General features: G+C 41.5%; 1 protein-coding gene across 6 annotated transcripts in view; it reads right to left on the bottom strand.

Moving 5' to 3' along the window:
• Positions 1-608: 608 nt before the first annotated feature.
• The window catches only part of RMDN2 (regulator of microtubule dynamics 2), a 70,296-nt gene continuing 43,617 nt past the window's right edge, over positions 609-27,287 (bottom strand). Inside the window, exons 8-12 of one of the 6 annotated variants that reach the window (XM_027555029.1) lie at positions 24,387-24,485; positions 16,668-16,721; positions 16,503-16,583; positions 3,665-3,714; positions 609-1,682 (exon numbers count right to left, since the gene is read on the bottom strand). In XM_027555029.1, the coding sequence (XP_027410830.1) occupies positions 1,664-1,682; positions 3,665-3,714; positions 16,503-16,583; positions 16,668-16,721; positions 24,387-24,485 (303 nt within the window). In that variant the 3' untranslated portion in view covers positions 609-1,663. Of the gene's footprint in view, positions 1,683-2,809; positions 2,907-3,335; positions 3,555-3,664; positions 3,715-16,502; positions 16,584-16,667; positions 16,722-21,351; positions 21,535-24,386; positions 24,486-27,287 lie in introns of those variants that run through there. The other 5 variants (XM_027555027.1, XM_027555026.1, XM_027555028.1 and 2 more) reach the window with 5 other exon arrangements.

Raw genomic sequence — 27,287 nt, 5'->3', positions numbered from 1 at the left:
GATGAACTGAGAGAGTAGCATTAGCATATATTCACAACCATGTGTAAAATAGATAGCTAACAGGAAGCAACTATACAGCACAGGGAGCTCAGCTCAGGGCTCTGTGCTGACCTAGAGAGTGGGAGAGAAGTCCAAGAGGGAGGCTATGTATAGCGGATTCACGCTGTTGTATAGAAGAAACCAACACAACACTGTAAAGCAATTATCCTCCAATAAAAATAAAAATAATACCCCATGCTTCAGATCCCCCATCTGTAAGTGGGCTGTTTTAAAAACTGTTTTTAGTAGGGCTGCTGTGAGGATGAAATGAACTAATACAGGGAAAACACTCAGAACAGGTGAAACCATGCAAGTGTTACCATTTTCAGAACTCTTTCCCTCCCTCTCACTTCCCTCTTCCTCGCCATCAACACTAAACACACTGGACTCCACTCAGTTCAGTGGAAAAGGCCCTGACCTCAGAGACGTGTGCAGAAGGCATGAGATTCCAAGACCTGGAACCTGGTCCTGACTCAGCCACTCACTAATTTTCTGACCCTGTCTGTGTTGCTTATGCATCAGAGCTAAAATTGTTTACTGGTAAAATGAAAAGGCAGGTCTAGAAGATCTATGGTCCCATCCACCTAACACAGCTTTTTATATTTTAAAAGTATGCAAAGATTAAGTGAAAACCTTTTTGACAATTTTCAGGCACAACAGAGATTTTCATTTACCATGAAGGATATCCAATACTTAGTAAGAAAGATAACATGGCAGATTACCCAGACATGACAATTGTTAAAATTTTAGCAGAACACTGAGTTACATGAATGTTTTACGAGAAATGATAACATGCCCCTTACTATATGCAGAAATTGAACACATTCAAACGTTCTGGACTGGAACTCCCCCTTTCCAAAGCTGTATATGAAGTCTCTTGAAAGTATAGGAGTTCGTGTACTTTGTGGTGGAGGGTATACCATGGCCTTGGCCTCAGTGACCTACCAGGAGAAATCATTTCAAAAACTCTCTGCCGCTAGTCTGTCTACTCCAAGGTCAGTAGAATGAGTGGTGAGTGAGCAACTACAGAGAGGAAAGAGTTCATAATGGTTCACTTTGTATGAAAGTCACTGGAGTTTAAGTGTAATAATCTACATATAATGCCGCCATCCAAAAATACCACTCAGCTTTTAAAAGTGGGGGGAGGGTGGATTTAATGTGGAAATTGTCCTTAGCTGGCTTCACACATACATGCTTTGATTATAAACCTGATGAAGACTAGCTATGATCAGGCAGCAGGGCTCTGATGTTAATTGGAAGAGGATATGGTATTACCACAATGAGGAGAGAGATTTCCTCTATCAATATCTTACTGAGAAATCTGTCAAATGTGGCAGAAATTCACAATATTTTCAAGATTCAAATAACTTTCAGAAGTTACACTCCTGTTGGGTCAAGTCCTTATTCAGAAACTTATCACTCAATCGAGACATCAATTTGTCCAATGAAGGCATTATGGACTACAGGGACCAAATAGGACTTTTGTTAAAACAAGTGAGATTGATTAGGCCTTATGTTTCAATTACAATCCCAAGTCCCACCATTACCAAAGAGTGTTCTTGTAGTTTCTCATAATTCTTAGCCGAAGTCTCTGTACCACTTTCTGCTGGCTTCCCAGGTGGCGCTAGTGGTAAAGATCCCACCTGCCAATGCAGGAGACATAAGAGACACGGGTTCAATCCCTGGGCCAGGAAGAGCCCCCGGAGGAGGGCGTGACAACCCACTCCAGTATTCTTGCCTGGGAAATCCCATGGACAGTGGAGCCTGGAAGGCTACAGTCTGTAGGGTCACAGAGTCGGACATGACTAAAGCAACTTAGCACGCACGCACTGCTTGAATGAGCTGCTCCAGCAAAGCTTACAATGTGACTGATTCTACATTATTTTCTGCTGCTAGAATCAATCACCTGTCTTAACTTGTGCATTCTCCTAGCTGTATAGGAATAGCCAGAGGTAGGCTTTGTGGACACAAGTGTACCTGCAAAACTCTTGTCTCTTCAGCTAGTACTTTCAGTGTTAAACTAGTTGTCAGAGTTTGGGCACGAATCAGTTGGACTGATTTAGGTATCTTGATGGGCTGTTATAAAAGATGAAAGGGAGAAACTGGCTGAGTTTGATGAACTGGTATCACTAGAACAAGGCTTGAAATTTAGGTAACAAGTGTGCATGTGTGTCCATGCATTTGGGATAGCAAACCAGCAATTTTTGACCTGATTTCCAGGATAAAGATGGTTAAAGGGTAGTGGGAAATCTATTGATCACTGCTAGTTAAGTTCAACTGAAAAATCCTTTTAACTATTAAAAATTGGGGAATATTAGAAATAAAACACAACTCTACAGAAATATGAACATTTTTAATAGATGAACTTCTATGCACATTTTCATAGAGTTGAGATCATGTGCATATATTATTTTGTCTTGTACCTGAACTTAAGATGCTCTGTGCATTTCCCTATGTCATTTTTGAAATTATTTTTAATGTCAAAAATATTCTATTGTAGTTATATTCTAATATGGTTAACTGCTTTATTACTGTTCTGTTCAGTTCAGTTGCTCAGTTGTGTCCGACTCTTTGTGACTCCATGGACTCCAGCACACCAGGCTTCCCTGTCCATCACCAACCCTTGGAGCTTGCTCAAACTCAGGTTCATCAAGTCGGTGATGCCATCCAACCACCTCATCCTCTGTCATCCCCTTCTCTTCCTGCCTTCAATCCTTCCCTGCATCAGTCTTTTCCAGTGAGTCAGTTCTTCGCATCAAGTGGCCAAAGTATTGGAGTTTCAGCTTCAGCATCAGTCCTTCAGTGAATATTCAGGACTGATTTCCTTTAGGATTGACTGGATTATTACTGTTTCACATAGGGTTTTACTGTAAAAAATAATGCTATTGTGAACATTTGTGCATAAGTGTACTTTTTCACTTTAAGATTTTTTCTATAAAATAAAATTATGAGATAAAGAGTTTACATATTTTTAAGGCTCTGGTTAAATTTTACCAAATGTTTGGTCAAAATGCTCTCCCAGCAGCAGTGCATGAGAATGGTCCACCTCAAGGCATCACTGTCAGTACTGAATGTTTCTTTAAGGAAAAAAAGTCCTTGCTATTTTGATGGTAAAACAGTATTCTATTATAATTTTCTTCACGTTTTTAAAATTACTAGTTATAGTTTCCCTTTTGTTTTCTCTTATCAACAACTTATGTCCTTTGCCTTTTCCCCCTTTTTCTACCACATTAGTAAAATTATTTTGTTTTATAAAGTCGCCATTGAAGCAGCAATAAAACACTCACTAGAGTTCATTTTGTTGAATTGATTTAAATATTTTATTTAAGGAAATATTCTGAAGACTATAGTTCATTATTTATAGGAAAAATATAAAGCATACATGTTTAAAGATCATTTTGTAGTGACATTATAGGAAATAGATTTCTCCAAATAACATAATTAGTTTTGTAGTGCTACCAGTGGAATGCATTCTGCAGAAACATGGTTTTACCTTCAGATCTGAGCACACTGCCCTTACATCAAAAAAGAAAAAAGGATAATAAAAAAAAAAACACAACTTTGATTAGTTTAAATTTTTAGTAGACCACATCTGATTTGTTGAAGAGCAAGTTCTTTTATTTACCTCTTCAAGGAAGTGCTTATTTTTTTCACCTCTTTCTGAGCATCTTTATCCTATAAAGAAAATACAAATACACAATAAAATTTCACACTTCACCCTGATACTCTAGGTACTTTGAAACAGACTTGTTGAACAAGGGGGTATTTTTTGAAAGACCATCACAAAGAAACTGTGCATGTCTTAGCACCAGGCATGATTTGGATCTCTGAGAATGTAAGTGATACAGAAAGCTATTTCCAGGCTCTTTCTCCAGCTGGTCTGGGGTGGTAGATACAGGAAGCAGAGCCCCTTCTGAGTAAGCTGACACACTGGGATCCATCACCGTGTTAATGATAACATTGTTTTCTTCTTCAACTATAACATGTGGAAAAGGTCTGAGTCCTAGCAGCAGAATTTGAACAACTCTGAGATTACTCTGTAAGATCCAGACAAGATTTCATGGTAAGATCCAAACTACCTATTTTTTTATCAGGTAATTTAAGATTTAAAATCTGGAGATCCAACCAGTCCATCCTAAAGGAGCCCAGTCCTGGGTGTTCATTGGAAGGACTGATGCTGATGCTGAAACTCCAATACTTTGGCCACCTCATGCAAAGAGTTGACTCATTGGAAAAGACTCTGATGCTGGGAGGAATTGGGGGCAGGAGGAGAAGGGGACAACAGAGGATGAGATGGCCGGATGGCATCACTGACTCAATGCACATGAGTTTAAGTGAACTCCGGGAGTTGGTGATGGACAGGGAGGCCTGGCATGCTGTGATTCATGGGGTCACAAAGAGTCAGACATGACTGAGCGACTGAACTGAACTGAATGTGTTTTATAGGACTCTATGTGTGTTATTATTTCCTTAAAACAAATGTGGAAGTTATGAAGAGTGGAAATAAATTCAGATGGTAGGGTGCTCCTATGAATTTTTTGTGTTTAACAGATACTTACCAACCACCTATCAGAAAAGGTTTAAGGTGTTTAACATATTTAAAGAAAACAGAGGAGGAAAAACTGGACAAAGTTTTTGGAAGCAGTCGTTGGCTATATTTTTAAAAAAAAAAACTGGAAGTTCTTCAATAGTTTTAATCATAAGCTTTAATACAGTGATTCTACTGCAGTGACTGATAAACTAGAAGTCTGCCTACCTGCTAAGTCTACCTTCTATGAAATCAGTATTTTTGAAGACTCAGAAAATATGACTAATGAATCTAGGTAAGTGATGCATTATTGAAAAGAACTTACAGAAAAGCCACAATTCAAGGTTAACTTTGTAATCCTAGGGCTAGCTCAGTGCCTGGCACCTAGAAGATTTTAAATAAGTGCCTATTAAATAGGCAGTTGGCTACCAGAGCTCAGTAACATTTTCTCAAATCTAGGAACCAATTTCTTACAGACAAATGATGTAGATGAAAGAACTGTTTCCATTAAATGCCTAAAGAAATAAATATACTCAAACTACAATAAAAGGTTTAAAATTAAGCTCATGGCTTAGCAATATCTGCCCTCTGGAGGCACCACAAAGAATTTCTCTAATTCCTACCCAACCCAACTGGTAACACCACACACACACACACACACACACCCCTTCCTTTTTTTACCTTCTTCCCAGGGATTCCACCCCAGTCTTTTAATTAATTTACCTCTTTTTTTTTTTTTTTTTATAGAAAGGACACTGGCAGTGCCTTTCAGCTAAAACAAACAAAAAAACAAAACAAAACACCACCTAAAACCACCACCTCCAGTCACGCTTTCTTGTCACTGCCTAAAATGCACCCCATGCAGACCATTAATCCTCTTTGGTACTCACCCCAATACTGCTCTTCTCTGCTCTCTCTTCCCTGACTCAACCTCTCACTTCTCCCCCTTTTCCCAGACAGAGTTCCCTGGAACTCCTGTTAGAAGACTTGTTTTGAAGTCATATTTGCATAACCAGTAAAGTATTTGCTAAGAGAATATTTTTGAGGGGGGCTCAGGAAGAGAATGAGGGAGTGGTTAGGGCCAATGGTAGAGGGTAATTGCCCTCGACCGTTTCTCATATTTGTTAACAAACTCCTGATCACTCTCTTTCTATTTTTGATGACTTTGGCGCCTTGGTCACTCTCTCCGAGTTCTACCACCACTGATGGAGACTCCACTGTTCCCATGGATTGTGTATCCCAGCCTTGCAGAAGGGTGCCTCTTCATCTTTTCTTCCTCCACAATGAGCACACCCTGGGATGTGTCAGACCTAAAACTGCTCCATGTCTGAGACAGGGATCTTGTTCTCTAAAGACTGCTTATCCTTGAGGGTCATTTACCTATCCATTTCTCCTCTCTCAAGAATTCAACATTTCAGCCATACTGAACTGTGGTGTTGGAGAAGACTCTTGAGAGTCCCTTGGACTGCAAGGAGATCCAACCAGTCCATTCTAAAGGAGATCAGCCCTGGGTGTTCTTTGGAAGGAATGATGCTAAAGCTGAAACTCCAGTTCTTTGGCCACCTCATGTGAAGAGTTGACTCATTGGAAAAGACTCTGATGCTGGGAGGGATTGGGGGCGGAAGGAAAAGGGGACGACAGAGGATGAGATGGCTGGATGGCATCACCAACTCGGTGGACGTGAGTTTGAGTGAACTCCAGGAGTTGGTGATGGACAGGGAGGCCTGGCATGCTGCAGTTCATGGAGTTGCAAAGAGTCGGACATGACTGAGCAACTGAACTGAACTGATACTTGCAGAAGCTGAAGTTCCAATACTTTGGCCACCTGATGTGAAGAGCCAACTCACTGAAAAAGACCCTGATGCTGAGAAAGACTGAGGACAGGAGGAGAAGGGCATGACAGAGGATGAGATGGTTGGATGGCATCACCGACTCAATGGACATGAGTTTGAGCAAACTCTGGGAGATGGTGAAGGAAGGACAGGGAAGCCTGGTGTGCTGTAGTCCATGGGGTTGCAAACAGTCAGACACGAATGAGTGACTGAAAAACAACAATACACTCGATAGAGTGCTTTTCCACATCATATTTATCAGTTCCAAGCCTTTGTTAGTTCTCTAGTATTTCATAAAATATGGTGTGTATACCACTAACATTGGTATCACCTGGGATATTTGAATTACTTATAAAGTATGCATATTTGTCCATGTTTTCATTCACCCTTGCCAAGTAGGTATGTATTTCAATAGAGTGATGAGAACACATTTTTTATATGTTTCATTTTTCAGTCACATTAAAAGGTGTTGTCTGATTAAACAAAGACTTTGTAAATACGTTTAGAGCTGTGTAAAAAAATGGAAACTGACCAATCGATTAACAGTGATGTAATAAAGGAATACACCTCCATTACTCAGCATAACGTTTCACGACTTTTTAAACATTTATTTATTATTTGTTTTTTGGCTGTGCTGGGTCTTCGTTGCTGCACAGGCTCTTCTCTAGTTGCAGTGAGCAGGGGTTACTCTCTAGTGGTGGTGCGTGGGCTTCTCACTGCAGTGGCTTCTCTGGTAGCAGAGCTTGGGCTCTAGGGAGCAGGGACTTCAGTAGTTGAGGCTCCAGGATTCAGGAGCACAGGCTCAGTAATTGTGGAGCACAGGATTAATTGTTCCATGGTATGTGAGACTTTCCCCAACCAGGGATCAAACCGATGTCTCCTGCACTGGCAGATGGATTCTTTATCACTGAGCCACCAGGGAAGCCCCATTTCATGATTTTTTAAAGACAAATACCCATGTATTAGATTTTTCATCAACAACTCTTTCTCATTGTTTATTACGTCTCACCAGAATCTGTATTCAGCGTTTCTAAGAATGCATCATAGTTTACATCTTTACATGGCATTATTTTCAGTAATATATTTGGCAAAAGTCTAATTATATGTTGAATTTTGTACCAAAGGGTTCTTGATAGGTCCCCCCCCTCCCAAGTATGAAGTTTCTTATATAAAATCCAGATGAAGGCATTTCTACATTGACTTGAGGCCTGAGGAATTCTCAAGTGTAAGAACTTGAAGGCTGACTAAAGCATGATCACTTCATTCATAACACGGAGAGTGTCTGATACGGTGAAAATCTTCGCATGTCCTGGAGCGTTGCTTTATGAGCAATGGGTTTCCCATGTTTATTTCACTTAATTGCTTCTCCGATATGAACTATCTTGTAGTTTCCAAATGTCTTTCTCCTGGTAAAGACTTGCTGCTTCCCTTCCTGTTTGAGTTTTCTGTAAGGCTTGTGCGTTGGCTGACGGCTGCAGGGTTTCTCCCCTCTATGAGGTCTCTGCTGTTTATAAAGGTTGGTGCTGAGACTGAAGATTCCTCCATACTCTCTAGAGTTCCTCTCCGGTGTAAGTTGTTTCATAATAACTAAGGTTACAGCATCAACTAAAGGCTTTACCACATAGATGATATTCATAGTTTCTCTGTAGTATGAATTCACTCATATCATTTCAAAGAAGAATTATTACTGGAGGCATTTCCATAATGATCACAAAGGGTTTCTCTCTGATGTGAGTTCTCTGTTATGAAGAAAAGGTAACTCTCTGGCCAAAGTGTTCTCCACGTTTGTTATAGGGTTTCTCTTCAGTGTGAGCTAACATGTGTTAAGTTACTGCTGAGCTGTGAGTGAATACTTCCCCATTCTCAGTATGTTCAAAGAACTCCTTTCCAGTGTGAAATTTCTGCTACTGATGAGAGGCTGTAAAAGGCTGGCCCACATCCATTCATCAACTCATTCATTTACATATGAATTCTATGCTGATCATTCAGTGATAACCTTTAGTTAAAAGTCTTTGCCACATTGGTTACATTCAAAAGGTGTGTTGAAGCATGTTCACTGCACAGCTATCTGATTAATTTTGAGGCCTTCATTATGCTTCAAGCACTTGATATTTGCCCATGTTTATGCAAATGTCCTCTTATAAGAACCCAGGTTATTGTTTTGAGTTCAGATTACTCCTTTCTTCCTCAAATACAAACTATTTACTCTGACAGGAGAGGTGAAAAATATCTTTAAGGGACTAGATCTGATAGACTGCCTGAAGAACTAAGGACGGATTCCTGACATTGTACAGGAGACAGGGATCAAGACCATCCCCAAGAAAAAGAAAAGCAAAAAAGCAAAATGGCTGTCTGAGGAGGCCTTACAAATAGCTGAGAAAAGAAGAGAAGTGAAAAGCAAAGGAGAAAAGGAAGATATAGCCATTTGAATGCAGAGTTCCAAAGAACAGCAAGAAAGATAAGAAAACCTTCTTCAGTGATCAGTGCAAAGAAATAGAGAAAAACAATAGAAGGGGAAAGACTAGCGATCTCTTCAGGAAAATTAGAGATACCAAGGGAACATTTCATGCAAAGATGGGCTCGATAAAGGACAAAAATGGTATGGACCTAATAGAAGTAGAAGATATTAAGAAGAGGTGGCAAGAATACATGAAAAAACTGTACAAAAAAGATCTTCATGACCCAGATAATCATGATGGTGTGATCACTGACCTAGAGCCAGACATCCTGGAATGTGAAGTCAAGTGGGCCTTAGGGAGCATCTCTACAAACAAAGCTAGTGGAGGTGATGGAATCCCAGCTGAGCGATTTCAAATCCTAAAAGATGATGCTGTGAAAGTGCTGCACTCAATATGCCAGCAAATTTGGAAAACTCAGCAGTGGCCACAGGACTGGAAAAGGTCAGTTTTCATTCCAATCCCAAAGAAAGGCAATGCCAAAGAATGCTCAAACTACCACACAATTGCACTCATCTCATACGCTAGTAAAGTAATGCTCAAAATTCTCCAAGCCAGGCTTCAGTAATACATGAACCGTGAACTTCCAGATGTTCAAGCTGGATTTTAAAAAGGCAGAGGAACCAGAGATCAAGTTGCCAACATCCGCTAGATCATCAAAAAAGCAAGAGAGTTTCAGAAAAACATCTATTTTTGCTTTATTAACTATGTCAAAGCCTTTGACTGTGTGGATCACAATAAACTGTGGAAAATTCTTCAAGAGATGGGAATACCAGACCACCTGACCTGCCTCCTGAGAAATCTGTATGCAGGTCAGGAAGCAACAGTTAGAACTGGACATGGAACAACAGACTGGTTCCAAATAGGAAAAGGAGTACATCAAGGCTGTATATTGTCACCCTGCTTATTTAACTTCTATGCAGAGTACATCATGAGAAACGCTGGGCTGGAGGAAGCACAAGCTGGGATTAAGATTGCCGGGAGAAATATCAATAACCTCAGATATGCAGATGACACTGCCTTTATGGCAGAAAGTGAAGAAAAACTAAAGAGCCTCTTGATGAAAGTGAAAGAGGAGAGTGAAAAAGTTGTCTTAAAGCTCAACATTCAGAAAACTAAGATCATGGCATCTGGTCTCATCATTTCATGGCAAATAGATGGAGAAACAGTGGAAACTGTGGCAGACGTTATTTTTTTGGGCTCCAAAATCACTGCAGATGGTGACTGCAGCCATGAAATTAAAAGACTCTTGTTCCTTGGAAGGAAAGCTATGACCAACCTAGATAGCATATTCAAGAGCAGAGACATTACTTTGCCAACAAAGGTCCGTCTAGTCAAGGCTATGGTTTTTCCAGCAGTCATGTATGGATGTGAGAGTTGGACTATAAAGAAAGCTGAGTGCTGAAGAATTGATGCTTTTGAACTGTGATGTTGGAGAAGACTCTTGAGAGTCCCTTGGACTGCAAGGAGATCCAATCAGTCCATCCTAAAAGAGATCAGTCCTGAGAGTTCATTGGAAGGCATGATGTTGAAGCTGAAACTCTAATACTTTGGCCACCTGATGGAAAGAACTGACTCATTTGAAAAGACCCTGATGTTGGGAAAGATTGAAGGCGGGAGAAGAAGGGGACGACAGAGGATGAGATGGTTGGATGGCATCACTGACTCAATGGACATGAGTTTATGTAAACTCTGGCAGTTGGTGATGGACAGGGAGGCCTGGCATGCTGCAGGTCATGGGGTGGCAAAGAGTCGGATACAACTGAGCAATTGAACTGAACTGAACCCTGACACTATATGGCTCCTTCCTACAGATATTCTGCATGGAAGTTAGGTCCTAGCTTTTAAGAGTTTTCAGCCTAGACTCTGGCCTTGGGCAAGTCCTCTCCCTCCCGTACTCCAGCTCTTCCCCTTGAACCAAGTGGGCAGGCACATCTGATTTTCAGAGCTCATCCCCCAGGCAGATCCAACGACTAATGTTTTCCATCAGTCGTGTCTCTGTATGGCTTCCTCTGAGATGGGTCCAGCAGACCCACTCTCCCTAAGTCCACAGCCATGTCCTCAAAGGTCCTCATCTCCTGGGGCTGCGATGCCAAGAACTCAGCCACCACGTGCCTTCCTCTGTTCTCTCACCCAGGGACCATCGGAGCACAAGGCCCACAGAGCAGACCTCAATGGACAGAGTGAGTCACATTGACAGTGAGGTTGTTGTCACCACCCTCTGCAGCTCGGCACTTCTTTCTCTCTATAAAAAGGCCAGGAATTCATATTTTTAACAAGCCTCCCACCCCCAAGAAAGTCTTAAAGATTCAAACGACTGGGTTTAAATTCTAATTTCCTTAGAAGCTCAGTTACCTGTCAGAACCTCAAGAAGGCTTTTCTTAGCCCTAGTTCAGGTTGCAGTCCCAGTTTTATTTTCTCATAAACTCTGTGCTTTCATCTCTATTACCCTCATCATACTTTATTGCTATTACTTGTTCAGTGCCTGCCTTCAGACTATAGAATTCATGGTGGCAAAGACAGGATCTGCTTTATTTCTCACTGTGTCCCAAGCCTCTGACAGAGCAGCACCATATTTTTAATATAAATGAGTAAAGGTAATTTTTTTCACTTACTCAAGCACACACATTTAAAAATACAGATTTTTTTGATCTGAAAATGTCAGAAAATATTACGTTTTGAGAAAATACATCAATACTGTCTACTAAAGACTTTGGATAAATAAGAGAGAGACATATTAAGCCATTATACTCTGGGCATTTGAATAATGATTTATCAGACATCAACTTTACTAGACTGCATACTGGTTAAGAATGACTGATCCCAAACTGATGCTATATCAACAGTTATTTTAAGAAAATCACAGTTAAGTTCAGTTGCTCAGTTGTGCAAAGCTGACTCTTTGCAACCCCATGGATGGCAGCACGCCAGGCTTCCCTGTCCATCACCAACTCCCGGAGCTTACTCAAACTCATGTCTATCAAGTCACGAGTTTCTTTTTTTTTTTTTAGACAGCATATTAAAAAAATTCATTACAAGGAAGGCTAAAAAACTTCTTTAAGGTGTTTTTTACATAGAAAGCTTAAGAAATAATATATATATGTATATTTTAGAAATAATATATTTTGAATGCAGATAAACATAAGGTAAGAGACAAAAGAGTGCAAATTGGAGTATGTAAACAGAGTAACACTTCCTACCTACATTCAGGAAATGTCTGTTCAGATAGTGGGAAAGTATCCACTCCAAAATGGCTTTATCAAAAAAAATTTCTTAACGTACAAGGAAGGATATATTCCCCAGGCAAGAACAGCACAGAAGATAATGTACAAGAAATACATTTAACTGAGAAAAAAATAGGCAAATACAAATTTCTAACAAATGAGACTCTGGACAACATTGCTGGATTCCTTACAACAGGAAGATAGATTAAGAGTTGGGGACTGACTACACTTTCTAAACTTATCTGAAAAACTGACAGTCTTAACTAAGATAATCAAATATGAGATCTTAATTAAAACAGAACTTAGAACTGAAGATATTGAAAGTAGATTTAGGATTTTAGGGAATTCTCTGATGGCTTAGTGGTTAGAATCCGTGCTTTCACTGCCAGGGCTCTGGGTTCAATCCCTGGTTGGGGAACTAAGATCCCACAAGCTGAGTGGTGCAGCCAAAACCAAAAAAAATTTAGGATTTTTTTTTTTTTTTTACTAAGAGTGGTTACTAAGCAAAGTGATGATTATCAATCTGTAGAACAGGTTGTAAATAAAGCCCAGGACTTTAAACTACAAGTAATTTCAAAGACAACTATATCACTTGCTTTAATTTCTACACTCCCAGAGGCATACTCTTTCTGTAGTCGTTTCTGGTATATTGTATTTATTGTCCAAAAAGAGTTTGTCTTAGAGGAGCAATGAATGTCATTTCAAAGTTTTATAACATTTTTAAAGTAGTTTTTTTTTCTTTACTGAATTAGCACATCCCTCACTAAAACTCAAAATCTTACACAATGTTTTTTTACATTTGAGCCTTCTCAGGTTGCTCTGAGCCAGTAACTTGGACACTTCCTCTGGGCAAACAACTTTCAGGCCACTGAGGTCATCATTATTTCACTCAGTGATCACTCTCACATTGTCTCAGACACAGGAATCCCTTTTATTTTAAAAGAAGGAATGCTTCCCAGGACCTGACATTACCTTTCTAGGGTCAAGAAAAGTTCACATGAATAATAAAATACCGTAATTTCAGATTCTGGAAACATAAAGCCGCTTATGCACGAATCTGGGCTCTAGAGGCCCAAGGGCTGACAGTCCCAATATTAAGTGCTGTGTGACGAGCTCCAGGCTCCTTGATAAGGACAGAGTCATTTCACGAATAACTGTGATGCCAAGAAGAGGGTACGAGTGCCATACAAAGAAGCACAGATGCTTTGCAAGTTCACAAAAGAGAGAGAGAACTGATGGCTGAGCTGCCTTTGTTGTAACGAATGCCAAAGCTAGATATGTTGGAAATAAATAACTGGGTCAGCAAAATCACTGATGTGATATACTTCAACTTAGAAACCCTTTACAGAAAGTGGATACTACAGATAATTTGCCTCATTCTAGTTTCTAACTGAAAAAGAAACTGAGATATTCCTGACAGTATCTGAACCACGTTAAAAAAAAAAAAAAAAACTAGGAATATAAATTATTGGAAAAATAAGTAATGTGGGAAATATTTGCTAATGCTGTTTTGCTTATTACATAAATAGTTCCACATGGCCCAGCTTTCTTAGCTACATTTATTACTAGCTCAGCTGGTAAAGAGTCTACCTGCAATGCAGGAGACCCTGGTTTGATTCCTGGATGGAGAAGATCCCCTGGAGAAGGAATAGGCCACCCACTCCAGTATTCTTGGGCTTCCCTGGTGGCTTAGACGGTAAAGAATCTGCTTGCGATGTGGAAGACCTGGGTTCGATTCCTGGGTAGGTAAGCTCCCCTGGAGAAGGGATATGCTACCTACTCCAGTATTCTTGGACTTCTCTGGTAGCTCAGACAGTAAAGAATCCGCCTGCAATGAGAAAGACTTGGGTTTGATCCCTGGCTTGGGAAGATCCCCTGGAGGAGGGCATGGCAACCCACTCCAGTATTCTTGCCTGGAGAATCCCCATGGACAGAGGAGCCTGGGGGGCTACAGTCCATAGGGTCGCAAAGAGTCGGACAAAACTGAGTGACTCAGCACAGCGTAGCTATTTAGTATTACTTATTAGCGCTATTCTTTTTCTTTTGTACGGCATTAGTCTTTGGAGCCTTCCTACCGATACTTACGGAGTCCTTGTTATATGCCAGGCACTATATTTGGCACCAGGAAGAGTGATGAATGAAAAACACCTAGTTGCTACTTTCATGGAACAACCACACAAATAACTATAGAATCACAACTGTGCTAAATGACAAGAAGGAAAAGCATGAGGTGCCTTCTTGCCTGAGAGTGCCAAGGGAATCTTTCCTGAAGAAATGCCGTTTATGGTGAGGCTTGAAGGATGAAGGGAGTGGGGGGTAGTTCGTAAGGGAATGTTTCAGAAAGAGGGAACGCCATATGCCAAGGGTGCAAGGCAGGAGGAGCACAGCGCAGAGGAGGAGAGAGGGGCACCAGCCCTGAAAGGCATGCTAAAAATTCTGAACTGCATCCTAAAAGCAAAGGGTGTTCAAGCAAGGAAGTGACATGTGAGGTTTATGTTTAATCTATGGCTTTGGCTGACACTGGGAGCCAGCAATGACTGAGCAGGGGCAAGAGGCTATGAGACCAGCTGGGAGGTTGACATGATTGTAGCTCGGGTGAAAGAGGATGGTGCCCTGCTTGGAGGGCTGGCTGGAGAGTGAGACAGGTAGAGAGAGAGAGAGGGAGCACGCACGCAGCTGGATGACTCAAGGCATGTTTTAGAACACCTCTGAGAACTTGGTGACTGGGCTGAGAGACAAGGAAGAGTCAAGGAGCATTCCCAGCTTTCCTAGTTATGGGGGTGGAGGTGCCATTTACTAAGAAGGGCAGATGGAGGAAGAGTGGATGCAAAGGCCTAATGATGAGTTGAGTCTGAGATGTCTGTGAGTCATCCAAGCGGAGGTGTCAAGCAGGACACTGGATAATCAGGTCTAGACTCAGAGGCGGGGTCTAGAGACACACATCTGAGGATCCCTGGTAGTTATGTAGCATTTGAAGCCATGGAGGATAGGTTTGGCTGGCAGGGAGGAGGAAAGGGAGAGAAGACTTAGCAACCAAGGATCAAACCCTGAAGCTCATCAATTTGGCCCTCTTATGAGAGCTCTAAATGTCAGGCATAGATACTTGCATTTCATACCAGGTAGTATACCTCATTATCATATTGCATTTTAATCTTGTATTCTAATAAGAATGCATGGGCTTCCCTGGTGGCTCAGCTGGTAAAGAATCGCCTGAGTGTGGAGGACTTGGGTTTGATCCCTGGGTTGGGAAGATCCCTGGAGAAGGGAATGGCTACCCACTCTAGTATTCTGGCCTGGAGAATTCCATGGACTGTATAATCCATGGGGTTGCAAAGAGTTGGACATGATTGAGCAACTTTCACTTTAACTTTCTAATAAGAATGCATAGACACTTAGTTTAAAATGACTGCATGTAACCCAAACTGGCATTGCTCAGGAGAGACATGAAAGACAGTAGGGTCCCAACCACTAAAAAGGAGCAAGCAACCTAGGGGTACAAAATCTGTTTTCTGCAGAAAAAGTTACACAAACTATCTTCTGGAGAAGGCGGGCTGTTTTCTTTCCAGGTGGCTCAGTGGTAAAGAATCCGCCTGCCCATGCAGGAGACACAAAAGGCGTGAGTTTGATCCCTGGGTTGGGAAGATTCCCCTAGGGAAGGAAATGGCAACCCACACCAGTATTCTTGCCTGAAAAATCCCACGGACAGAGGAGCCTGGCCAAAGGGTCACAAAGAGTTGAATGAGCCCAGCACAGCACATGAGATGGGAACAGGAAAACATTTATCTATTTCTTTTGGTTCCCACAATACCTGTACACAGGAACACAGACCGAGCTGTTAATGCTATGAAATTCCTAAAACTTACAGCACATCCAGAATTCTGAATTAGTGGGAAAAAAGGCAAGAAGTAATATGACTGCTTCTTTTTCATTAACGGGGTTCAAAGACCGAGAAAACGTTAGTACGTATTTTTAGTCCTCTCCACGGCCTTGGACAGGCACAGCCTGCTGTGCACTGGGGGCTGATGGTGGCCACTGCATGGACCCTCCTCCTGCTGTCACGGGGGTGGCCTGTCTAGCTTGCTTGCTGCCTCCCCCAGTGTAATCACCAGCTCTGCAGAATTACACCTTCCTCCATCCTTCCTCTGGGGCTTGTCTTACTCCCTGCTGTGTAACACCCAAAGAGCATCACCACATCTTAACTGCTAGCCCACAACTGATTTTCATGTCTATTCAAGATACAAGGGGTCTCCTGGTGAAGGGTTAGCTATAGCAGTTTTTAAAACTTCACAGTACACGTTAAATCCAAGTTAAAATCTTTTAGGATAGAAAAAAACTCCAGATGTATCTGAGCCACTCACTCATGGTTGAGGCTGGAATTGTACTAATAAAATAAATAGTGCTCTTTGTTACTGTGTGGACTTACCTCTTTGGTAATACAAGGAAGCAACACCGCCAAATTACAGAACTTCATAGCACTGTCGATTTGATTAAGATCGGCATAACACTAGAAATGAGAACAATAATGTGAAGGGCAGCACATTTTTGTGCAATGGATTCAAAGTGATCTTAGAACAGTGGTCTTCATTACCTTGGCCATGAACATGTAATTGGACTTAGAAAACCCAGGCTGTAGTTCTTCAACCTGATTTTAAGAGAAAACAGAAAAGAGACTATCAGGGAAATATTAGAACCCTAAGTAAAGGAGATATATTTCAATAAATCAGACATTAACCAAGTTACCCTAAGAATTTAGGTTGGCTGTGTCACATCAGAATCATTTTATCAGCTCAAGTATCTTTTGAGTGGAAATACAGCTTTTGAGCTTACCCATCAAAATGGGATTATTACTGTGGTCATAAAGCTTGCAAAGCAATGAGATACTTTAAGATTTGGGGATCACCTTGTATAACCATCTTCCTCACTTCCCCTTCTCTATCCTTTCTTTTTTTTTTTTTCCAGGGACAAAACAACCGGTGGTCCAGTCTCCTCAGGACAAGTCCCTGCAATCTCCTTAGGAAGCAGGAGTGGAGTGTGACTGGCATTCCAGGGCAAGCATCTTCTGCTACATTAATATTTGATTTCTGATGATTTCAACACATTCTGTACGAGCCGAATAATAGCTGAGGCCCATGACATCAAGTTCTTTTAAATAAAAGGCAGATGCTTAAAATAACTAGTCGAAGTGGCGAACCACCTCGCAGATCTCAGTTAGTGGGTATGATAAAGTTCCTTACGCCTCATCTGCTAGTGTCTCATGTACCAGTTCCTTTTCTTTATCTCTGGTAAATAAGAATTTCGCCAGATATGTGGTGTTGCTACTAGAGAACTCTTCTTAGAACCTAAGTCTGTCTTTGCATTGGAGCCAGATTTTGTTCTTATGAAAGTCGATGCAGGAAGCTCCCAGGTTGGGACCCCGACCCCCGACACAGAAGAAGGCAGAAGCCAAAAGGAGGATGCTTTAAAAAAATTTACAAATATATGCTTGTTTTACGACTTATCAGACATATTCAAAATTAAAAAGTGAAAGCTTCTCTGTTCCAATTTTATTCTCAATTACGATCTATTTCCCCAGGGGCAACCACTCTCAACAGTGTGACAAATGCATCCTACAGACCTTTAGCAGAGGAACTCCCTGCCTCCCACCTCCCACCTCCCCACTACTCAAGATGACTCATTTCTGAAAAAAAATTTAAATAGGACCATTTCCTACTTATTGGTCCCAAACTTTTTTTTCCCTCAATGTATCACAGACACGTTTTTGTGTTCACATACGCAGATCTACCTCATTGTTTCTACGAGCTGTATTTCATACTACGTATACACTATGACTGGGGCTTCCCTGGTAGCTCAGAGATTAAAGCGTCTGCCTCTAATGTGGGAGACCCGGGAGACCTGGGTCGGGAAGATCCCCTGGAGAAGGAAATGGTAAACCACTCCAGTATTCTTGCCTTGAGAATCCCATGGATGGAGAAGCCTTGTAGGCTACAGTCCATGGGGTTGCAGAGAGTTGGACACGACTGAGTGACTTCACCTTCACCTTCACCTTCATACACTATGATTAAATCAAGCATTGCCATTAGACATTTAGACTTATTTTTCACTATTACTAACAACGATCAATGTATATACTTGCTCCTATATGCCTGTGTGCATGTGATTATGTGTGCAAGAGAGAGTCCCAGAAGTTGGATTTCGGAGTCAAAAGATACATACATTTTAAGTATTGATAGAGGGGAAAGCAAGAGCTAGGGTTCTGAGGAGTGTTCCAATACCTTATGAGAGCACATCCCTTACAAAGGCCACTTATTCTCTGCAGAATCCAAGAGAAGGGTCCTGGGAGGAGGAGAAGGAGGACAAAGTCTCTTGGGCTAGGAAGCCAGACTCGGTGTAACTCTTTAAGACTGAATGGATGAATAGCGTGTGGATCTGGCCTAGAGCCTGTTAGTGAAACACCGGAGCTGCCGACGGACTGAAGGAAGTTGTTCAGTCCTGGCCAAAGCCCTGAAAGCCCAACAGAGCCATCCATGGTGCCAGTGGGTTCTGGTTCTCCCGCTTCTTCTCTCTTGTCCAATTATTTCCATTTTAACTCTTTGAGTTAAAAATTTTTTTTTAAATTTCTTTAATGTTGTTCCTACATGGAGATGATGAATGTTCACTAAACTTATTGTGATAATCATTTCGTGATGTATATAAGTCAAATCATTATTCTGTACACTTTAAACTTATACAGTGCTACACGTCCATTAGACTTCAATAAAAGCAGAAGAAAAAAAGAGAAGGACCTAGATTAAACTATATTTGACTGATGTCCAGTAGTTGTCCCAGTTCTGTCCAAATCCTATCTAGATAACTTGCCCCAACATAGGCACATCAGCAGCTTATTTCTTTAATGTTAGCATTTTAATTTCACATATATACTTTAATGCTATGCTATGCTAAGTCACTTCAGTCGTGTCCGACTCTGTGTGACCCCATAGACGGCAGCCCACCAGGCTCCGCCGTCCCTGGGATTCTCCAGGCAAGAACACTGGAGTGGGTTGCCATTTCCTTCTCCAGTGTATGAAAGTGAAAAGTGAAAGTGAAGTCACTCAGTCATGTCCGACTCTTCGCGACCCCATGGACTGCAGCCTACCAGGCTCCTCCATCCATGGGATTTTCCAGGCAAGAGTACTGATGTCTAATTAACCAGAATGATCATAAGTCAGAGCACCTCTTTTTGTGCTTATGGTTAAAAAAAGAAATCCAAAGAACAAAATCACTGAGGACAGTGCAGCCATGAAATTAAAAGACGCTTGCTCCTCGGAAGGAAAACTACGACAAACCTAGACAGTGTATTAAAAAGCAGAGACATCACTGCTGACAAAGGTCCGTATAGTCAAAGCTATTTGGTTTTGCCATCTGAGCCACCCTCTGGCTGATTCATGTTGATGTTTAGCAGAAAACAACAAAATTATGTAAAGCATTTATCCTTCAATTAAAAAAAAATAAATTTTTTTAAAAGCTATGGTTTTTCCAGTAGTCATGCATGGATGTGAGAGCTGGACCACAAGGAAGGCTGAGCGCTGAAGAATTGATGTTTTTGAATTGTAGTGCTGGAGAAGACTCTTGAGAGTCTCTTGGACAGTAAGGAGATCAAACCAGTCAATCCCAAAGGAAATCAACCCTGATATTCATTGGAAGGACTGATGCTGAAGCTGAAGCTCCAATACTTAGGCCACCTGAAGGGAAGAGCCGACTCACTGAAAAGACCCTGATGCTGGGAAAGATTGAAAGCAGGACGAGAGGGTGAGGGACAGGGAAGCCTGGTCTGCTGCAGCCATGGGGTCGCAAAGAGTTGGACACGACTTAGTGACTGAACAACAACAAAGGAACATGGGCAGGCCACTAACAATACTTACATCCTAAAATGGGGCAGATTCTGACCTCTGCCAAAGGCATTAGCAGCATAACAAGGAAGGCTGGGTCATTCGATAGAATGTTTTAATTAACAGGCAGTTTCTATGATGTTCTTCAAACTATGCCGTAACATCTGGCAGAAAATACTGTACTTGCTTACTTCATCTTGGTCATCCAAGTCCCCCAAAGGCAGGAGCTGTTAAGGTCATTTCTGTGTTCCCTTCATTTGGTATTAGGTATATGCTTAAAAAACATTGCTGAATAAATCAGCTTTGTTTTAAAACATCTCATGAACTCATGCAGCAGCCCTCTGTCATATCAAGTCACAGAAGACAGCTTGGCAGCTGGTGAAACCACTAAGGAAGATTCGGGGATCCTGTGACTGCTAACAGTGAGTGACATCAGGATGGCCAAAACTGCCACACCCGTCTTCTACTGCACACACCCATCCAGGAGTGCTCCAACATGCCATGGCCTGCACATGAAGGACCTTGAGATCTTTAAAAACAGGTCAAGCTTTAAAACAGCGTTGTACCACAATTCCAATCATAGGTATTTACCTAAGAAAATTTAAAACATGTCTACATAAAAGCTTGTCTATGAATGTTCATAAACACTTTATTCATAATAGCCCCAAGCTGGGAACAACTCAAACGTCCATCAATAGGTAAGTCCATAAGTAAATTGTTGTAAATCCATGTGATGGAATATTATGAGTTAATCACAAATACATTCAATAAATTGACTGCATCTCAAAACATGCAGAGCAAAGGAAGCCAGATATACAAATTACCAAAGCTATGATTCTATTTATATAAAATTTTAAAACAGGCAAAGTGGTGGTAGTTACATAAGTATACAAACTTGTCAAATTTCACAGAACTGTACACATAAAATGGGTGTATCTAATTGTATATAAACTATATCTTAATAAATTCAGATATTCTGAAATAATTAGTCTGGGTTGTAGCCCGGGTTAGCATTTTTTAAAGCTCTCCAGACAATTCAAATGTATCAGTTCTGTTCAGTTCGCATAGACAAGGTTAAAAACCACTGACTGAGGGAATCAGGCCAGAATTTTGGATGAAGTGGGAAGCATGCTATATCTTAAAAGAATCCCAACATGGAATTTGCAGATGACTCTTGGTCTCAAACTACCTCCCTAGATGTTTTGAGGCTGTGGAGAACCAGGTTTCACCAGTTATATGAAAAATAACAGCAATATCAGCAATATTTGTTTTTAGTTAGAGCACTTTGTGTGTGAGACCATGGGCCAAGTAAATGACATGTATTATTTCATGTAATTTTCACAAAAACAAAATTAGGTATTATTATGCCTACCTTACTGATAAAGAATTTAAGGTTAGGAGAAATAAACAAACAGGTCCATGTCATATTAACAGTAAAAGTCTCAGGTCTTAACCTGTCTGATTCCAAAACTAGAGCTCTCTCTCTACACAAGTGAACGGCATGGCTCTGGAGCTGTATTCCTGTGAACCTCTTTGGAGGCATGGAGCGGGGCAGGACTTCCACAGTCTGGGTTCTGACGGCATGACTTCCTGTTGGGATTAGAGGGGGTGCAGAATCACGGAGTGTGGGAGCCATGGTATGCGCTGTTTCTTCTTCCCCACTTTTCCCCCCAGGTTTCTCAGCTCCTCCACAGCCCTCAGCCCTCTAGGCTCCTCGGTACCCTCGTGTGCTGCAGTAAATATGGGGTGAAGCACCCCTGATGCCTTCTCACCCTCTTGACAAACACTGTGGAACACATTTCAGACAGTATCTAAGTCATAACTGAATGGTGAGGTCCTCAAGATGGTTTGATGAGGTGTTTACAATGAGGGCTTCCCTGATGGCTCAGACGGTAAAGAATCTGCCTGCAATGTGGGAGACGTGGGTTCAATCCCTGGGTGGGGAAGATCCCCTGGAGAAGGGAATGGCTACCCACCCCAGTATTCCTTCCTGGAGAATTCCATGGACAGAGGAGCCTGGTGGGCTAGAGTCCATGGGATCTCAAACAGACGGACACAACTGAGCGACTAACTTTCTTTCTTTCCTTTTACATTTTAATGAAGTTAAAATTCTTTGAGTCTTTATTGAGCACTTGTGAGGTCCTGGGCACTCTCCAAGCAATTTTCTTGGATTAATTTATTTAACCTTCACAACAATACCATCACCTCCATGTTATTGATTAAACTGAGACAGAGAGATATTAAGTAACTTGCCCAATGTCAGTCAGCCAGTAAAAAGCAGAACTGGGATTTAACCAGGTGGTCTGGTTTCAGAGTTGTACCTCTACATCCTTATGCTTCTTACTTACTTTTGATTTTATCTGTGTAATACTTCCGGAAAAGGCAGTGGCACCCCACTCCAGTACTCTTGCCTGGAAAATCCCATGGGCGGAAGGGCCTGGTAGGCTGCATTCCATGGGGTCTCGAAGAGTCGGACATGACTGAGTGACCTCACTTTCACTTTTCACTTCCATGCATTGGAGAAGGAAATGGCAACCCACTCCAGTGTTCTTGCCTGGAGAATCCCAGGGACAGGGGAGCCTGGTGGGCTGCCGTCTATGGGGTTGCACAGAGTCTGACACGACTGAAGCGACTTAGCAGCAGTGTAATACTTCAGGCACAGAAGCACCTTAAGAACTTGTGTTCCATGTCCTGAAAACCTGACCCTCTAATTATAAATTTGATACCATCAAAAATAGGTTCAAATGAAATTTTTGCTAATGAACATGTGATTAGTCACTTAGTTGTGTCTGACTCTTTGTGACCCCATGGACAGTTCTGTAGCCCGCCAGGCTCCTCAGTCCATGGGGATTCTCCAGGCAAGAATACTGGAGTGGGTGGCCTATCCCTTCTCCAGGGAATCTTCCCAACCCAGGGATTGAACCCACGTCTCCCACATTGCAGGCAGATTCTTTACCAGCTGGGCCACCAGGGAAGCCCAAGAATACTGGAGTGGGTAGCCTATCCCTTCTCCAGGGAAACTTCCCAACCCAGGAATTGAACCAAGGTCTCCTGCATTGCAGGCTGATTCTTTACCTACCAGGGAAGCCCCATGAACATAGCAACTTTTATAAATCATTTTAAATGCACGATGATCTATATCCTTATAAAATTTAACAAGGGAGAACTAATTCTTGATGTTAGAAAGAAGGCGAAGTGATAATACAGTATCAGACTTCATTCACGTCTTTGACCTGCCATTGTGTGACACTGGAAAAAGTTACATTCCTGATGTCTTGATTCCCTTTCTTATAAAACAAAAAAGATCACACTAAATAAAAAAGAAGAAACATACAGCCCTTGTACTTGTATATTCATACTTTATCCCACAGGGTACAGGCTTGATTTCAGAATACTTATTTTTTCAAAAAGCCACTAGCCATTGTTCAGAGAAGTGCAGTATATTTGCTATCTAGAATATATCATTTTTAAACTCCCTCTCGGTTCTACAAAATCGAGCCCTAAAATATACCAAAAAATACTAGGCTTTAAAATATATTTGACAATACTGTTCAGAGCCTGATTTTCTCTATATTGTTACAAATCTGAAGGAAGCAGGAGGGAAAAGAAAAATCAGTATCTATAAGATTCCATAAACGGTTCCAGAGAAAAATGAAGAGATTAGCCCAACAGCAAGTTGGTTAAATGCGTGGATATATTACACATTCTCATGTGTGCACACACACATATTACTATTTAGAGTTTATCAGCAGAGCAATCGTACATTTTAGGATGGGAATGAAAATCCTGGTTTGGTCTGATGCCCCACAAATGTTCCATAGAACTGTCTGCAATTCATAGAGTAACTTTTAAAATGACTCATCTTCTTGGCAACTTTTAGTTCTTTAAGATTAAACTGGTTCTATGTTAGGATAGTCAGGAGTATTTTGGACCAAGTCTAGTAATCAGGAGGGCTTCCCAGGTGGGCCCAGTGGTAAAGAATCCATCTGCCAATGCAGGAGATGCAGGAGACACGGGTTCGATCCCTGGGACGGGAAGATCCCCTGGAGGAGGAAATGGAAACCTACGCCAGTATTCTTGACGGGAAAATCCCATGGACAGAGGAGCCTGGCAGGCTACAGCCCATGGGGTGCCAAAGAGTTGGACGCGACTGAGCAACTGAGCATGCATGCTTTCTACAAATTAGGACATGAATGCTTTTGTACATAAACAGTATGGAGAGCTATACTGGATTTGGCAGTAAGGGCTGCCACAGCTAGGACTTAGCACATAACTATCCTCTAAGAAGTAGTTTGAACATGCCAAAATGAGGACACAATCTGGGGCTCCAGTTAGAGGTCTACACATGGACAAGAGGAAGATTTCCTTGACAGCAATAGTAGGAGGGCCTGATGAAGACAGGAGCCAGACTGACATTGAAAAAACGGATAGGCAAAACATACCTTAAGGAAATTTTGCAAAGCTTCTTGTACAGTTGAGGATGGTATATTTCCAAACAGAGTAGCAGCCATTTTTCTCTCAATCCAGCTCAGTTTTGAGACCTGCAAATATACAGCAACAACACTCAGACACTTGACCACCTTTTGAATGAATAATCTCTCCTCAGATGCATGTGTGTGTGCACAGACGTAGGGTATGCATACAGTATCAGGCTGTCAGTTTCAGTTCATTCAGTCGTGTCTGACTCTTTGTGACCCCATGAACTGCAGCATGCCAGGCTTCCCTGTCCTTCACCACCTCCTGGAGCTTGCTCAAACTCATGTCCATAGAGTTGGTGAAGCCATCCAAACATCTTATCCTTTGTTGTCCCCTTCTCCTGCCTTCAGTCTTGCCCAGCATCAGGGTCTTTTCAAATGAGTCAGTTTTTCGCATTAGGTAGCCAAAGTATTGGAGTTTGAGCTTTTTTTAGCTTCAGCATCAGTCCTTCCAATGAATATTCAGGACTGATTTCCTTTAGGATTGACTGGTTGGATCTCCTTGCAGTCCAAGGGACTCTCAAGAGTCTTCTCCAAAACCACAGTTCAAAAGCATCAGTTCTTCAGTGCTCAGCTTTCTTTGTAGTCCAATTCTCACATCCGTACATGACTACTGGAAAAACCATTGCTTTGACTAGACAAACCCTTGTTGGCAAAGTACCATCTCTGCTCTTTAATATGCTGTCTAGGTTGGCCATAGCCTTTTTTCCAAGGAGCAAGCGTCTTTTAATTTCATGGCTGAAGTTACCATCTGCAGTGATTTTGGAGACCCCCCCAACATAAAGTCTCTTACTGTTTGCATTGCTTCCCCATCTATTTGCCAAGAAGTGATGGGACCAGATGCCATGATCTCAGATTTTTGAATGTTGAGTTTTAAGTCAACTTTTTCACTCTCCTCTTTGACTTTCATCAAGAGGCTCTTTAGTTCTTCACTTTCTGCCATATGGGTGGTGTCATCTGCATATCTGAAGATATTGATATTTCTCCCAGCAATCTTGATTCCAGCTTGTACTTCATCCAGTCTGGCACTTCGCATGATGTACTCTGCATGTAAGTTAAATAAGCAGGGTGACAATATACAGCCTTGACGTACTCCTTTCCTGATTTGGAACCAGTCTGTTGCTCCATGTCCAGTTCTAACTGTTGCTTCCTGACCTGCATACAGATTTCTCAGGAGGCAGGTCAGGTTGTCTGGTATTCCCATCTCTTTCAGAATTTTCCACAGTTTGTTGTGATCCACACAGTCAAAGGCTTTGGCATAGTCAATAAACAGAAGTAGATGTTTTTCTGGAACTCTCTTTCTTTTTTGATGATCCAGCAGATGTTGGCAACTTGATCTCTGGTTCCTCTGCCTTTTTTAAATCCAGCTTGAACATCTGGAAGTTCACAGTTCACATACTGTTGAAGCCTGGCTTGGAGAATTTTGAGCATTACTTTGCTAGCATGTGAGATTGTGTGGTAGTTTGAGCATTCTTTGGCATTGCCTTTCTTTGGGATTGGAATGAAAACTGACCTTTTCCAGTCCTGTGGCCACTGCTGAGTTTTCCAAATTTGCTGGCATATTGAGTGCAGCACTTTCACAGCATCATCCTTTAGGATTTGAAATAGCTCAGCTGGGATTCCATCACCTCCACTAGCTTTGCTCGTAATGATGCTTCCTAAGGCCCACTTGATTTCACATTCCAGGATGTCTGGCTCTAGGTGAGTGATCACACCATCATGATTATCTGGGTCATGAAGATCTTTTTTGTACAGTTTCTCTGTGTGTTCTTGCCACCTCTTCTTAATATCTTCTGCTTCTGTTAGGTCCATACCATTTCTGTCCTTTATTGAGCCCAACTTTGCATGAAATGTTACCTTAGTATCTCTAATTTTCCTGAAGAGATCTCTAGTCTTTCTCCTTCTATTGTTTTCCTCTATTTCTTTGCATTGATCGCTGAAGAAGGCTCTCTTATCTCTCCTTGCTATTCTTTGGAACTTTGCGTTCAAATGGGTATATCTTTCCTTTTCTCCTTTGCCTTTCACTTCTCTTTTCTCAGCTATCTGTAAGGCCTCCTCAGACAACTATTTGGCCTTTTTGCATTTCTTCTTCTTGGGGATGGTCTTGATCACTGCCTTCTGTACAATGTCACAAACCTCCATCCATAGTTCTTCAGGTACTCTGTCTATCAGATCTAATCCCTTGAATCTATTTCTCACTTCCACTGTATAATCATAAGGGATTTGATTCAGATCATGCCTGAATGGTCTAGTGGTTTCCCCTACTTTCTTCGATTTAAGTCTGATTTTGGCAAGAAGGAGTTCATGATCTGAGCCACAGTCAGCTCCCAGTCTTGTTTTTGCTGACTGTATAGAGCTTCTCCATCTTTGGCTGCAAAAAATATAATCAATCTGATTTCGGTATTGACCATCTGGTGATATCCATGTGTAGAGTCTTCTCTTGTGTTATTGGAAGAAGGTGTTTGCTATGATCAGTGCCTTCTCTTGGCAAAACTCTGTTGGCCTTTGCCCTGATCCATTTTGTATTCCAAGGCCAAATTTGCCTGTTACTCCAGGTATCTCTTGACTTCCTACTTTTGCATTCCTGTCCCCAAAATGAACGGACATCTTTTTTGGGTGTTCTAGAAGGTCTTATAGGTCTTCAAAGAAATATTCAACTTCAGCTTCTTCAGCATTACTAGTTAGGGCATAGACTTGGATTACTGTGATATTGAATGGTTTGCCTTGGAAATGAATAGAGATCATTCTGTTCTATTCTGATCATGAATCAAGGTAAATTGGAAGTGGTCAAGCAGCAGATGGCAAGAGTGAACATCAATATTTTAGGAATCAGGGAAGTAAAATGGACTGGAATGGCGAATTTAATTC

This window comes from Bos indicus x Bos taurus, chromosome 11, assembly GCF_003369695.1.
Source record: "Bos indicus x Bos taurus breed Angus x Brahman F1 hybrid chromosome 11, Bos_hybrid_MaternalHap_v2.0, whole genome shotgun sequence".
Classification (NCBI taxonomy): domain Eukaryota; kingdom Metazoa; phylum Chordata; class Mammalia; order Artiodactyla; family Bovidae; genus Bos; species Bos indicus x Bos taurus.
The sequence above is the reverse complement of the archived record's forward strand: the minus strand, read 5'-3'. Positions and strand labels throughout refer to the sequence as shown.